General features: G+C 40.8%; 1 protein-coding gene across 1 annotated transcript in view; it reads right to left on the bottom strand.

Moving 5' to 3' along the window:
• CNTNAP2 (contactin associated protein 2) overlaps window positions 1-16,346 on the bottom strand; it is a 1,809,641-nt gene that overhangs the window by 190,866 nt on the left and 1,602,429 nt on the right. Inside the window, exon 16 of the mRNA XM_081102720.1 lies at window positions 8,365-8,535. Within this exon, the coding sequence (XP_080958846.1) occupies window positions 8,365-8,535 (171 nt within the window). The remainder of the gene's footprint in view (window positions 1-8,364; window positions 8,536-16,346) is intronic.

The following is a 16,346-nucleotide window of genomic DNA, read 5'->3' as shown; positions in this document are numbered from 1 at the left end:
GGCCAGTGTGGCTCAGTTGGTTGGGCTTGTCCTGTGCACAAAAAGGTTGCTAGTTTGAGTCCTGATCAGGGCACATGCCTGGGCTGTGGGCTCCATTCCCAGTAGGGGGAGTACAGGAGGCAGCGATCAATGTTTTGTTCTCATATCGATGTTTCTCTCTCGTTCCCTCTCTCTCTAAAAATCAATAATACTTTTTTAAAAAAGCAAGTTCCTATGGCCAGCCATGGAATAGGAGCGCTATTTACAATGTTATGTCTACAGGCAAATAATAATAAAAACTCCAGGTTCTGAATAACCTCTTACAACATAGTTCCTTGGTAAATAGAAAGGTACCTAAACTAGACAATTTTTTGAAAACTAAAACATGAGTACTATGGAGACAGAATGAAGTCTTCCTTTCCTATTCAAGAAGAATATATTCCTATGACCCAAGTCCTATATCAGATGTTATGTAAGCCTTTATATTTTTCCTTGTCTCCTTAGAGTTCCTATAGTCATTGCTATTAAACATTACGTGGGTCCTGGCCAGGTAGCTCAGTTAGTTAGAGCATCATCTGTACACTCAAAGATTGTGGGTTCGATTCCCAGTCAGGGCACATACCTAGGTTGTGGGTTTGATTCCGGTCAGGGAACGTAGAGGAGGCAACCAAATGATTTTTCTCTTTCACATCAATGTTTCTTTCTCTCTCTCTCTCTCTCTCTCTCTCTCTCTCTCTCTCTCTCTCTCTCGCCTTTCCTCTTTCTCAGAATTTTCAGAAAGAAAAACTAAACAAACAATCCCATTTACCATTGCAACAAATTATTTTAAGATCTTAGGAAGGAATAAACTTAACCAAGGAGGTAAAAGACTTGTACTCAGAAAACTATAAGATGTTGTAAAAAGAGATAGAGAAAGATATAAACAAGTGAAAGAATATACCATGTTTATGGATTGGTAGAATTAACATCAATAAATGCCCATACTACCCAAAGCAATCTACAGATTCAAAGCAATTCCTATTCAATACTAATGGCATATTTCACAGATCTAGAACAAGTACTCCAAAAATTTATATGAAACCAAAAAAGACCCCAAATAGCCGCCCGTTCTTGAGAAAGAAGAACAAAGTTGGAGGAATCACAATACCAGATATCAAGTTATACTACAAAGCCACTGTAATAAAAACTGCCTGGTAGTGGTATAAGAACAGGCATATAGATCAATGGAACAGAATGGAGACCCCAGAAATTGACCCAAGCAATTACACTCAATTAATATTTGAAAAAGGAGGCAAGAACATAAAATGGAGTCAAGACAGTCTCTTCAACAAATGGTGTTGGGATAATTAGACAGATACATGCAAAAAAAAAAAAAAAAGAAAAAAAAAGAAACTAGACTACCAAGTAAACCATACACAAGACTAAACTCAAAATGGATAAAAGACTTAAAAGTAAGACGTGAAACCATAAAAATTCTAGAAGAAACCACAGGGTGCAAAATCTCAGACATCTCTCATGGCAATATGATACATCTAGGGCAAAGGAAACTAAGGAGAAAGTAAACAAATGGGACTACATAAAATAAAAGAGCTTCTACACAGCAAAAGAAACCATCAATAAAATGAAAAGAGAGTCCAATACATGGGAGAACATATTTGGCAATGATACATCTGATAAAGGGTTAATATCCAAAATATATAAGGAACTCATATAATTTAACAAAAGGAAGACAAACAATATAATTAAAAAATTGGCAAAGGACCTAAATAAACACTTTTCCAAAGCAGACATACAGATGGCCAAGAGACATATGAAAAAATGCTCAAAGTCATTGATCATCAGAGAGATGCAAATTAAAATGACAATGAGGTATCACCTCATACCTGTCAGAATGGCTATCATTAGCAAATCAACAAACGACAAGTGCTGGTGAGGATGTGGAGAAAAGGGAACCCTAGCACACTGTTGGTGGGAATGCAGACTGGTGTAACCATTACGAAAAACAGTATGGAATTTTCTTAAAAAATTAAATATGGAACTGCCATTTGACCCAATGATCCCACTTCTAGGAATATATCCTAAGAGACCGGAAATACCGATCAGATAGAATGTATGCACCCCTATGTTCACAGCAGAACAATTTACAATAGCTAAGATCTGGAAACAGCCCAAGTGTTCATCAGTAATGAGTGGATAAAAAAGCTGTGGTACATTTACACTATGAAATACTATGCAGCAGTAAAAAAGAAGGATCTCTTACCCTTTGAGACAGCATGGGGGGCCTGGAGAGTATTATGCTAAGCAAAATAAGCAGTAAGGGAAAGACAATATCCCGTGATCTCACTCATATGTGGCATCTAATGAACAAAATAAACAGATGAACAAAATAGATCCAGAAACACAGAAGCACAGAACAGACTGTGGAATTTCAGAGGGAAGACAGAGGTGGGATGGTGGATGGGAAGAGATCAACAAAAGGGATCAACTTGTATGCATGTATGTATAACCCATGGACACAGACAATAGGGTGGTAAAGGCCTGGGGCTGGGAACAGGGTTGGGCCAGAAGGGGTCAATGGGGAAAAAAAAGGACATATGTAATATTTTCAACTTTAAAGATTTAATTAAAAAAACCCCATATCCTCAGGTGAGGATAAAAACAACTATCCTGTAATTTGAGCAAAATGCATGTTTAAAAAGATAACTCCCTGAATTCATTTGTGAAATATATATATTTTTAAGGTTTCCAGTTGACATCAGTTGGCCAATGCTTTGTCACATGGCTTTAATGTAGGTGTTTGATATCTTGTAAAAGCCTAGCATTGTTGTACTGTGGCTGTCTTTGGATGGCCTTTTGAGATAGTTCTGGTTTTGAGCTATTTCAAGTGATCTTCCCCAGTCACTTACTCAGTATATTCAAATGAAGCATCATTCTCTGATTTATTGTATCTCTTCTTCTTTTTTTTTTTTTAAATCAGCTTTGAATTAATTGGTCCCAAGTGTCATCCTTAGTTGAATCAATTCTCCAGCATTAGTAACATCCACTGACTAACGATGACACTGACTCGTTCTTCCTGAAGTAGTTGTTTCTATAAAAACACCAAGCCTGCAGAGATGCTGTTAGCTTCTAGAATGACAGCTGTAGGGTCCCTAACCTGATTATAACTCCACATACATATTTCTACTGTTTCCATTAATCCACATGTTTATTACTGAGTAATACCTATATACCTTCTCCTGTCCTTGTCTCAGACTGGAATTATGAATTCAAGCTCCTTTAATCTCTGCTCCCCATAGAATACCTGCTGTTTTCCAGCTGGTCAGAGGCAGGCTGATTCTAATGGTTGGTCTTTTTGACATTTTAACATGCCATATTTTTGAAGAGAAAGATTCTGTGGCCTTCTCCACACAATAAATAATTCATGAAACATTAGAATCAGAGCAAATCACAAAATCGGAAAAAACTCTGAAAGTTTAGCATTTCTCTATAGTAATGACATAAAACACATACAGTCTTCAAACACCATGTGAAGATGCTCTTTAATGAGGATGCCCATTATTTTCTAGGCAATGCACTGAATTAATTGCCTTGTAGAAATTTTGTTGTTTTTAGGAAAAGGGAAGACTTCCGTCTTTTTTTTTTAAAGAGAGAGGGAAGAAGAGAGAGAGAGAGAGAGAGAGAGAGAGAGAGAGAGAGAGAGAGAGAGAACACAAATACATTGATGTGAGAAAGATACATCCATCGGTTACCTCTCGTACAGGCCCCTGTTGGGAATTGAATCCACAACCTAGGTATGTGCCCTGACCAGGGATCGAACCCATGATCTTCAGTGCACAGGGCAATGACCCAATGAACTGAGCCACACCTGCCAGAGCTACTTCTGCCTTATATATGTTTTATAAATCAAGGTGCAATAAAAAAATATTTTGTGTGGGCAGGATTTCAGTAGTGGGGTAGCCTTCTAAAGGTACCCTTGGGATGTGGAGAAAGAAGAGCAAGACCACAGCTCTGTAGAGAGAGGTGACTCTATCTGGCCAGCATAAGAGGAGTTCTCAATTACTTCTAGAAATTTCCAAATCAGCAAACATGGGTGGATCAGTAGCATCTAAGGTAGCTTGGGCAATTTTTCTTATTAGAGGACAGTCTCCTTCTAACTCTAGGATATCTACACCATTTACTCAAATAACTGTTCCTTCAGTTATTGACAAAGATATCTGGGTAAATTCAATGTGACTTTATTATTTACCAATTGTTTGTATATCTTTTAACACTTAATAAAAACTAATATAGTAAATTGCTGTAACATAGCGCAAATTTCATCTTGAATTTATATCTCTAAACATTTTTTGTCCATAATTGAAACTGAAAAGGTTTAAATCAAAAGCTGGAGAAATTTATTAAACATTTAAAAATTTACAATAGTGCTGCTATTCTGATTTTAAAAATTTTTCTGAAGAGGTAATTTTTCCCTTATGTATTATAATGACCAAGTCAGAATCATTCTTTAGATTCTCAAATCTTTAATATAAATTAAACTCATAATTAGACTTGCAAAGTAGTAGAAACAATAGAACAAGTGAAATTTCTATTATGGAGGTGCTAAGTAGAAAGTTGGACAGTTGATGAGAAAAAAATCTATATTGATAGTGTAAGTTGGATTGAGCAAGTGAGAGGAAAAATGTAGGTGCTAACACCTGATTTGTATTAATAAAAACTCAGTATATATAAAAAAGATAAAACATCCTACCTAATATCCCAAAGGCACAACAGGCCGGTGGAGTGGAATTAGGCATTCCTCATGCCTACATACGGTGAAGCTCTTTTAATAAAAAAAGCTGTCCTAATTCTGAAATAATGGAAGACAAATTGCCTCTAGTTTATTTCTTCTGATTCATCAGTTTCTATATATTGCAGAATGTTTTCTTCTCTTTCTCAAGCATGTGTATTACTGAAGGCTGCATCTTGGAAAATGAAAGTTGTTCCTTAATACCCTTTCTTTAGATTAGCAGGACATTAGACTGCTGCCTCCACATTTTTTGGGAGATATGCCTGCTAAATGCAAATGTTTTCTCTGAGACATCCTGATATTGGGAAAAGCTCAAACTCGGTCAATGTGGATGCTTGTGCTAACACATTACAACATTTCTGGATGCTTTTCCTCAATATTTCCCAGTCAGTGAACATCCCCTTCAAAAATTTCTGCTGTGTCCTTGAAAGTCTCTTAAATTATTGAACAAAAATGAAAACGCCACGGTTGCTATCATCAAACACTTTGGAACACTTCCTTCCTCTAATTACAGGCTACCTAACAGTTGGCATTGCAACCCCTTTCCCCAGGGGCTGTCTGTACCTGGGGCTAGGGGGCAGTGGCTATCCTCTTCACCTGTTAGCACTTCTATTCTACGGCACCAGAGCCCCATTCAGCAATGTGCCCTCCTGTGACACACCCTCTCCCCATTCTTTTGCTATCATACTGTGACCCCGAGGACAGTAACACTTGGCTCACAGACTTCCTGACCACTCTGACCCTTGCCATTGCCACTAGGGGCCTCAACAGTGATGTGGGTGACCAGGTAACCAGCTCCCTGATGTTCTTAATAGCATTTTCAAACAACTGAAGTCCCATTTGCATGGCCAAATGATGCTTCCTCAATCCTCTTATCACCCAAATTGCTTTCCTGGGAAATCCTGACTTGCCCAAGCATGACCTCTCCTTCCACCTTTCACTCTATTCTTTGTCATCGTTTTGATCACCAGCCCAACAATTGTGGTGATCTCCTTCTGCAGCTAGATCTTCCATGGTCCTCCATTTAGACTAGCACCATATTCATTCACTTCCTTCACTCAATAAATGCCGACTCAGCAGCTTCCATGTGTCATGTGCTATTCTGGCCCGAGAGATACAATGGTACACACTCTTCCATATCCCTCACCGCATCCGTGTGTGATGTAGTCACACCTTCCTGATGTGTCTGGATTTAGAAAACTCTCAATAGAAGTTACGTATCCATACTGCTATTAATGTGATTATCTCCATTACTAGGTGAGGGTATTGGGTGGTCTTGTCTTCATCTTAGAAACTCCAGAATCCACCCCATTGCCTCTGGCACAGTAGGTGCTCAGTAAGTGATGGCCTGATGATAGAAACATGGTTGTGATTATTATCTTGTCCAGAAAAGGGATCTAGAGAAGTGTATAGAGCTCTCCTGAAACATTACTGGGGGCAAAATTGACAAATTGAAGCTGTCCTACTTCCACACATCGTGAGAAGTCAGGGTTCTTTGGAAAAGACAAGAATAGTTGGAAAAAGAAAAGGCAGCAGGAGAAAGAGGAAGACAAAATATGAGGAGGACTGACTGTATAAAATAAGCCATAGGTTGAGTCTGCAGGAGCTGAGCAGGGCAATTGAGGACTGGACACTATTGATGTCACTCATTCATGGGGTCACCAGGAGTCAGAGCTGACTCAATGGCCCATGACACATACAAGTAGAAGTACTGCTCTTTCTATTCCTGGTTTACCTTCTTTCCAACCCAGACAAAGGTTTACAAAACATGGGGATATAAAGCAAGGACAGGTGAGTCCAAGTAATTCTGTAGAAAAGTATAAAATTACTCAAATATAGAATTGTCAATTTTCTTTTTTGCCATGAGATAATTCTGAAATACAATCCAACTAATGTGCAAGCCAGGAAATAATATGACTCTATTACTTCTAACTTTGGAAACTAAAACTCCCTTTTATGTAATTACAATGCATAATTGATGAAAAGAGAGGATTCCTATTTATTTATTAATTAATTCTGGGGCTAGAATATCCTCAGTCTCCTTTTCAATCAGATCTGGCTCAGATTAGATCTACAACCAGCATCCCTGGAAAAATGATAAATTACAACTACTACACTGAAATAAATACTTAATAAACATCTATACCCTATCATCATAACAATCCCCAGAAATTACCATTTTACAGATTAGAAAATTGGGATTCAAAGAGATGAAGCAATTTACCCAAGAATTAGGATTCATCCTGTGAATGCTAACTCCAAAGTCTGCACACTTCCTGTTACACCCATCCATCATTTCATACAAAGAATCCCATAGGATCTTAGCAGAAAGATGTTTTTCTCAGATTTCTTCTTTTAAAGACCAAAATGCATAATGAAAACTACAAAGTGAGAAAAATATTGCATCAGATATTTCTAGGACAAGGATTTGAGATCACTGGACCAGGCAGAGCAGCATAAGCACTCAGATAAAGGGCACAGACTAGGAGGAAGGAGACTTTCTGATGTGGGCAGTGGGCACCAAGATTTTGTGGAGAGACACCGATGGACTAGTTTCCCCTCCTGGTGCATCTGTTGTCTTGCTGATTTTGTATTTTTCTAATCAGCCAGCAGATTCACCAAACTTGGAAGTCTGAGGACTATAAATTCTTAAAGCTGTACTGTTGCCCCAATGAGGGAAGGGCCCTGGTATGATGAGGATGGCACTTCTTAGATGCAGAGAACCCCTGCCTCCCACAGATGGCATCCCCCCGTATGACCTTGTGAGGGTCTTTGGGAGCCAAGGCAAGCTGAGCTGAGCTAGGGAGCATCTGCCCTTGCCCTGATTCTGTTAGTTTTTGTTTCCTTGGCTAAATAAATTCTGAACTGAAGGCGGTATAGGTATGGGATTTCTTCTGGAAAGCTGCAGGTGTAAAGTTTCATCACATTACTCAGTATGACTGTCCACGCTGCTTCACGAACTCACAGATGTTAAGTTTTATTATTCCTAACGCCTTGTGTTTTTCCTCACTCTCTCATGCCTTATTCCTGGTTTCTTTACGAAATTCTCTATCTACTCTTCACCCTGTCTCCTTTGACAATAAACAAAAAGAAAATTTAAATATCCATTCTTTTCCAATTTTGTTAGGGGAATTCATTTTCTCCATCCTTTCCTTCCATCCCTTCCTCTCCTCCCTTCCTTCCTTCCTCCCTCCCTCCCTCCCTCCCTCCCTCCCTCCCTCCCTCCCTTCTTCCCTCCCTCCCTCCCTCCCTTCCTGCTTTCCTGCCTTCCTTCCTGCCTTCTTTCCTCCCCCCTTCCATTTCTCCCTGCCTTCTAATTCTCTATAATTTTAATCTAAATACCCACTCTTCTTCCATACTGTTAGGGCAATTTATTTTCTCTTTCTTCTTTGAAGACCTTTGCTTGGGAATCTCTGTACGGGCCTGTGTCCTGTGAGTAACCCCAGGACAATAGGTCCTTCCTCACTTTGTGTATTTACCCTTCAGCACTGTTCCTGGGGCAAAGAAGCCCTTAATGTTTGACTCCAATGACATTATGCAGTCAGGGCCAGAGCCAGCATAGAATGAGCGACAAGAGTTGACAAAGATCTTATACTCACATTTCAGCTCGAGTTTGATGAAATCTGTGTTCCCCAGATTTTCCAGAAATACTCCCTGTGGGATTAATGTTTTGAAGTAGAAAGAAATGTCAGCACTGGTTTCCCCCTGGAAAGTCGAGAAGTGCAGATAGGATGACGGGTTTGGGAAAGAGGCAGCATTCCAATAATTCCCTGTGGGAAGAAAAGAGAAACATATGGGCCATTGACACCTTGATCATGGCAGTGATGAAGATCTTTACTTGAGTTTTAATAAATTTCCATGGGCAATTATCCTTGTTTCCTCTCATTCTGTGGAACAACATTGCCCTGAAGCCCCACAGCATACTTCTGACTTTCCAAAAGTTATCTGTGTGTATGTATATACAATATTTTATTAAAGATTGAGAGTTGGGGTTCCTATCCCGAGTGGCCCTGTAGGGGCTGTGGGGAGCAGATCCAATAGAGGTGAAATTGGGAGACACCCCTGGAGACACTGTGTGTGGTGGTGGGGTCAGTGTGGAACTCCTGCATGTGTGCTGGCCCCTTTGGTTGGTGCAGGAAGCACCTGGGCTGAGCCTAGTGGGAGAGAATGGGGGCAAGGTCTTTGGTGTTCTGCCTTGCTGATCATCCACCTTTGTGTGGAATAACCAATCAGCAGTCATTCAGAAATGGAGCATGGGAGGATTACAAGTGGGGGAGTACCTCTTACTCCCTGGGGAATACAGGTGACACTCTTACCTGTAGGGCAGTGATGGCGAACCTATGACACACGTGTCAGGGTGACACGCGAACTCATTTTTTTGGGTTGATTTTTCTTTGTTAAATGGCATTTAAATATATAAAATAAATATAAAAAATTTAAGTCTTTATTTTACTATGGTTGCAAATATCAAAAAATTTCTATATGTGACACGGCACCAGTTAAGTTAGGGTTTTTCAAAATGCTGACATGCCAAGCTCAAAAGGTTTGCCATCACTGCTGTAGGGGGTGGGTAATTCTGAGCTAAGCCCACCTATGGACTCTTAATGAGCTTTTGCCCTTGAGCTCATGGAGAAGACATGACTGTCTTATTGCCTGGTAGTAGCCAGTGTCCCCATGAGAAAAGCAGCTCACAGGACAAAATAAAAATACCACACTGGATGAGTTACATTCCATTAGAACAGATGAACTGAGAATTGAAAATGAGACCAACAGCTCACTCTCAACTTCATTGCCAGGGCAGAGATTCCCTTTGAATACATACAATTCTGAGTACATTTACTATCACACCTAAAGTCTAAAGTACATGAGCGTGCTTTAAAACAGTTACTAAAGCCTTTAACTTTAATGCTAAATGTATGCTACAGTCATCAGATTAGGCCAAGATGGAGTCACTCATGTTAAGCCCCATGTCAGCCAACCAAAACTTAACTAAGTTTCTATGCTCAGCTCTCCCAGCAAAGGAAGACCTAGGTCAGTCAATTAGCACTTGCTTGCTCAGCACAAGTTATCTGACCCATTCCAAGTTTTCCCTTTGGTCCCTATAAGGGAAGTACCCCTGCTCTAACCAATCAGAAGATACCCAGTATATCTCCTTTGTTTCTGCTTACTGGGGCTATAAAAATCTCTGCCTTGTAAATTCCTCAGAGCTCATTTCTATTTCCTAGAGTGGATGCTGCCCAATCCATGAATCGCTGACTTAATGCCTAGTAGATCAGCAAATTGTCTGGGGAAAATTTTATTTTAACACCTAAAATATATGTTGTTTTTTTTCAAAACTGAATTTTGCTATGTCTTTCCTTCCAAGAATACAATGAATTAACTGAATTTAATCTATTGGTTTTTATATACTATACTAGAGGCCCGGTGCACAGGATTCGTGCACTGGTGGGAGGCGTGGCCTGCGGGATCAGCCTGCTGTGGGAGCGCTGCTCATCCCGGTCAGCTGAGAGGCGCTCCCACTGTGGGAACACACTGACCACCAGGGGGCAGTTCCTGCATTGAGCATCTGCCCTGTGGAGGTCAGTGTGCATCATAGCAACTGGTCAGCTGGTCATTCTGGTTGTTCTGCCATTTGGTCGCTGGACTTTTATTATATAGGATTTTTCCTTTCTTTTATGCAAATTATGCACAGATGCAATATACAGTTCAACTACTATTCTTATATAAAATTAACTTGGTGTTGTTACTGTTATGCTTAAGCTGTAATTTTAATTAAATATAGAATATTGTTAACGTATGAGATATTAAAATAACCTCTTGTTTAATTAGTGCTATTTGTTGTTGTTCTTAGAGACATTTAGAATATAGCGACACCTAGATGAATGAATGGTGAATTATGTTTACAAATGTTTTCAGTAAGGTAAAACCAGGGGTGGTGGTAGAGTCTACTGTTTAAAGTGTTCCCAAAGTCTTCATGAAGGTTTAAGCTATATATTTTTAAACATAGCAATATAATAGCTTTCAGTGCAAGAACGACAGACTAGTTTTCTCTTGGGGAGAAGAATATTACTTGACATTGGTCAGACCAATACCTGAGAAGAAAGAATCTTAACTATTTAAGTTGCTATCCTCTGGGATCTGAGTCCTCTTTCTGGCTCATGAGCTGGCTTAAGATCTGGTCAGAGGAGTTCAATGAAGATCTCTTGAAATAAAACCTAAATCAACCTAGAAGTTGCAACCCAATCACCAGTCAGAGTTTTAGGAGGGAATGAAGCCACATGCCCGAGGCCAGCAGGATTCAGCTCATCCAGTTGGGGCAGAACCTTTAACAACCTTAGGAGCCTGGGAGGATGTGCCCCCAGACATACTTCAGCCTGAAGCAGGGCAATTCTGTCCCTTTAGGCAGTATTCCCAGGACATGAATGTAATTAACATTTTTCAAGCTACAATCCAATCTAGTGCATTCTATTTATTTATTTATTTTACTACTGACATTATTACAGGTGTCCCCCATTTCCACCCCTTTTCTCCCTTCCACCCAGACTCCTGCTCTCCCCTCCTGCTGACCGTCACCACATTGTTGTCTGTGTCCATGGGCTCTGCATTTATATTCTTGGCTATGCTCTTCACCTTCTTTCATCCCATCTGCCCCACCCACCTCTCCTCTGACATCTGTCAGTCTGTTCCATGTTCATGCCTCTGGTTCTATTTTGTTGATCAGTTTATTTTGTTCATTAGACTCATTCTTATTTTCTGAGGTGGTGATGTGTTAACATGAGGGTTAATTGTCTAAAGTGATTTTAGAAAAAGGAAAGCAAAAAGTCAAACACATCAGAGGTCCAGCACTGGCTATTCAGACAGAAAAATCCCCAGAGAGGAGAAGGACAGTTCGACCAGTTATTCTAGTTTGGCGAGATATCCCTACAGATGCTGATCCCATTTGTTTGAACTGTGTGCTCACTAAGCAACTTCGAGCTGATTTGGTCTCTTGAATGGACCGATTGGCAGGGAAAATGAAACTTGTACAAATAGTGGTTCCCAGTCGTCCTCCTGGAAATGTCTGGATTATCCCATAGTATCATTGGAGCTGTCCCCATGGGCTGCCCCAGATCTCTGGACAAATTTACTCAGTCCAGATTCTTGCCCAGTGATGGTGAGGACTCTACACTGACTGGTCATGTCAGAGTTGAGGTATCTACCCATGAGGTGATGAGGGAGAAACTTTATTTACACTTACTTTAAAATCCTCATTCCTTAAAATATCCATGTTGGTTAGACATTATGATATACACAATATTCTATTCATGCTTATGGGAATGTGGGCTTAAAGGTTTTAATGAGCAGGGTACATACCCTGATGAATTTCTGTAAGGCCTGTACCGATGAGTCCAGGGCCCAATCTCTGGGATTCTGGGTGGTGACAAGATAACATGCGTGCCTTTGCTGGTGCTCCTTGTCCTTCATGATGCTAGGAGCTTATAGCATTGTTATTTGCTTATAATGCTTCCAACAGACTGCAAGCTCCTTGAAAGCTGTGATTAAACCATTTCTTCTTCTTAACCTTTGGCCCCAGAACAAAGTAAGTACTCATTAAATAATTACTAAATCAGTGGGTAAGTAAACAGCTGCATTTCTCGATTATATTCAATTTTAGTCCACAGGCAAATTCCTCATGGGACAACATCTATTTTATAGTAACTCGAGTACTGAAGGTTCTAAATAAATAGAAATCAAAGCTAATGTTGCTTTAGCACCCACTGGTCACTGGACATGGCTTCCACTAGCACACCAGCATTTTCCTGACCTATGACTTAATTTCTATGGACCCCTATAGAACTCATTGAACAATGCCATGCATTTGCAAGACTGATGACCTCATAACCTTAAGGTTATTAAAACATGTGAAATTTATACCTATAATCAAGGTCAGTTTTGTGGAAGGTAAAGTGACATTGGATGAGAATACCAAGTGGGAAATAAGACAAGGACTCGTGCCGAAGCAGGAGGCAGGGATGGTCAGTGTGGACAGGCAGAAGGGGGGCAAGGTTGGAAATTGAGAGGGAAAGTGTGAAACAGAGCTGAAATACATATCTGAGTCTGGAGGGACTAGTCAATACTAACAATGATGAGGCAGGTGGAAGAGGTCAGGAGCCCAGCCGAGGGTGGGACAACATTATCAGAGGCTGGGCGAAATGGCTGGGGGGAGGTTGATGGTTCTATAAGCTTGAACATGACTGGGGCATGTGAAAGCATTTTAAATATATTCTGGGCTCCTCTCCTGCGGGGAGAGGAACCAGGTGGTACCTCCAGCTGGTGCAGAAGAACAGGGCTGGGGCAGCCAACCAGACACGGCTGACACATCACTCAGACTTCAGTGAACCATCAGCAGAAAATGCAGCATCACCTCTTCATCCAAACCCTTCAATGGCCATTTCCTTCGATTTCACCCATGATTATTTGGTATTTGATTCTGACTTCAAAATTTCTAAGGATATTTTCCGATGGGCAGCAATTCACTAAGTCTAATTTTAATTTCTAACAAAGCATTGGACATACATAGTTTTCAAAGTCAAGTGGTGCTAGAAGGGATAGAGTAAAACACAATTCCTGCTTCACCCCTCCCCATCCCAAACCCAATTTAGCAAAAACTCTTTCTGCACCTTTAACTTTTTAAAGTATATCCCTGTATGCCTAAAATATACCTGTGTAGATATTTATAAATTTATGCATCTTTGGTAGTCTCTATTGGTGTTCCTGAATGCAAGATGAGGACTGAGCATTTTTACAAGCCAACTTCCCTGCTCCCTCTCTCTGTATTCTCCCCAAACAGCCAAATGACAGCTTTTTTATTGTACTGAAATTCAATATATTCTAATTCTTGAGTCTCCTGGAGTTCTTCAGTTTGCTTCTCAGCTGTCTGTCAACAGCTTGCACTTGCTGATTTTCTTGTATGTTCACAAGGAGCAACAGAACACTAGGTGCGCTGTGGTCCCCTCTGAGGTGGTCATGTTGGCAAGGGCGGGGACCATGAGAATGTGCTGGCGGGAAGGTGGCAGGGATGACAGCAGGTGAACTTATGGTACTGCTCTGGCCTGTCTGTCACTTGGTGCAGATGCTGTGTAGTGGCCCACATGCAGGCTCCTGAGTCAGACCATCTGGCTTCATCATCCCTAACCCCTGCGCAACTTTGGCTAGATTTCTCGATCTTCCTGAATTGCAATTTTCTCCCTTGTACAATGGAATAACATTAGAAACTCTCATAGGGTGTTGAGAATCACAGGAGATGATCCATAAAAAAACATTTAGCAGAGTGCTGACACAAAATAAATGTCCAACACATGTTATTAATCACCACTAAACTGATGGCTACAGTATCATGTACAGTCGCTGCCTAAGGGCTTGGCCAAGGTGGGGAGGATGGGAAATGGGGTTCCTTCCCTTAAGTAGATGAATAGCAAGTCAACCAACCCTGGCTCCTCCCCAGCCCGCTTTATCTCAGCAGGCGAATTCTCTAAGGGGAAGCAGCAAGCTGGACTGAACTCTCCTTATAGTTCTGACTTCTCCAGCTGTCGGCTCATCTCAGACCCATATCTACCTTTGCCCTTCTGTCCTGTCCTGTTCTTTTCTCACTCCTTTGCTCCTGCTCACTGCTCAGAACTGTGTGCTCCCTATCTCTTCATCTCCTTATTGACCTAGAGAAAACCCCATTCAGGACACACAAACGGGAATATCCTTGAACCCTGCGATGTGCTATATGGTTTTGTAGAGTATCAATTAAATAAAAATATGATGAGAAAAAGGGTGAATGAGCAAGCAAGGAAGTAGAGTGACCCAAACACTGGAAATAATTGTGTCTGAACAAAGGTAGACCAGAGCACTGACAGGCAGAGAGGAGCGTTCAGGTCTCACCTTGGTGTCAGGCCTCTGCTGTCTTTCCTTCCTGCTCAGAGGGGAGATAGGTAATTAGGAAAGGCGAAGAGGCAGTGGCTGGGCCAGTTGGCATTTGGTTGAGCGGAGGAGATGGTCTGTGGCTCTGCCGGCTGTGGTTTCCTGAGGTGTGTGGCTGTGGGTGCGGTCTGGACACCAGGGGGGCTTGCTTATCCTCTCAGATTCAGCAAGTTCCTGGAGCCACTGCATTGAGAAGCTTACAGGCTTCAGCTTTAAGTGGCAAGCACTCTGCATTGTAAAAAAAATACTAGGAGACTAGTTACTCTGGAAACTTTCAGTGACCCGCAGCTTAGAAATTTGAGTGTTCTGAGGGTTGTGATGGAGTCTTCTGTTGTGTACTATGGCTGGGTGCGATTTACAACAATAAAACAGACAGCTTCATTTGCATGAACATTTGAGTCTATTTGCAGAGGTGTCTTATATGGAGAAAAAGTTACTCTCTTAATTAAAACACCTTGTACTTTCAGGAAAGGTAAAAGTTGCTTTGTTCAGCTCTCAGTCTCATTTTATAGGGCAAATTAAGTAAAAATGAAGGGGTGCATGTTAAAATGCTGCCTCCTGGGCAGTTTCACCTTCTCCAGAAAGCCTTTTCCATTGCTACAGCCAAAGAAGGGCTGTTATACACTTGTGGGAGGAGTCAACGATATACTTGGGCAAGAATGGTGATAGAGTCCCATGGAGAAAAAGAACACGATGGTGAAATCCTAAAGGTCACGATGCTCAGGACGCCTCTTGCACAGCTGTGGGCTGCTTAATTGCCAGACCACGGGGGATGTGATAAAATGGCTTGTTCCTAAGTAGTCATGAAAACTCCTCTGTCCTATCTGTCAACGGTGCAGTTAAACGTAGGGGTACTTAAGAGATAATCCTATTTCATTTTGAATGCTTGAAACAGTTATGTGTACTGGGATGCTTGGAGGTGTGGGGGAAGGTCTAAGTTTTCTTGTAAAGATTTTCAGGGTCCCCACAGTCAATTCCGACATTTCCTCAAACTTTCCTCATTTGGGGCTATTCGTCATGTCCAATGTATACTAGTCATCCTATGTGTATTGGGGTTGAAAGTGAAAAGTTAATAACCAAAAGTAGTGAAATGAATAACTAGGTGTAGAATGGGAACATGTGGGCTTCTTGTTCTTGACTCAAATTTCTGTCTTGAGTTAGTCCCAAAAGTTTCCATGTGACTGATTCCAAAGAATGAGGGAATAGCAAGCCAGAACCTCTCACACCTTGGTGAATAAAGGACTGGGGGGAGATCTGCCTGATTTAGCAAAACTAAAACTTTTTTGCATGTGGAGGTTGCAGGACAAATTTATCATATCCACTATAATTATTACATGCAAGTTGAAATTAAAAATAATAAGTAGTGTAGAACACAGAAGTGGCCATGGGAGGGCGATTCTGGGAGGGCGACTGGGTGATTGTCCAGTGTTTCAAAGCTTGCGTGTCCGCCCCAGGGACGTATCTGCTTTTCTTAATTTTCCTGGGCCATTTTACCCAAATTCATGGTTTTAACTACTAGTCACAGGTCAATATTTCCCAAATTTATGCATATAGATAGATCTCTACTATGACTTTAAGATTAGGATATGCATTTCTTTTTTTTCTTTCTTTTTTAATGTATTTTATTGATTTT

Source organism: Myotis nattereri (assembly GCF_964212035.1).
Source record: "Myotis nattereri genome assembly, chromosome: 11".
Classification (NCBI taxonomy): Eukaryota; Metazoa; Chordata; class Mammalia; order Chiroptera; family Vespertilionidae; genus Myotis; species Myotis nattereri.
This window is presented reverse-complemented; position numbering and strand designations above follow the sequence as displayed.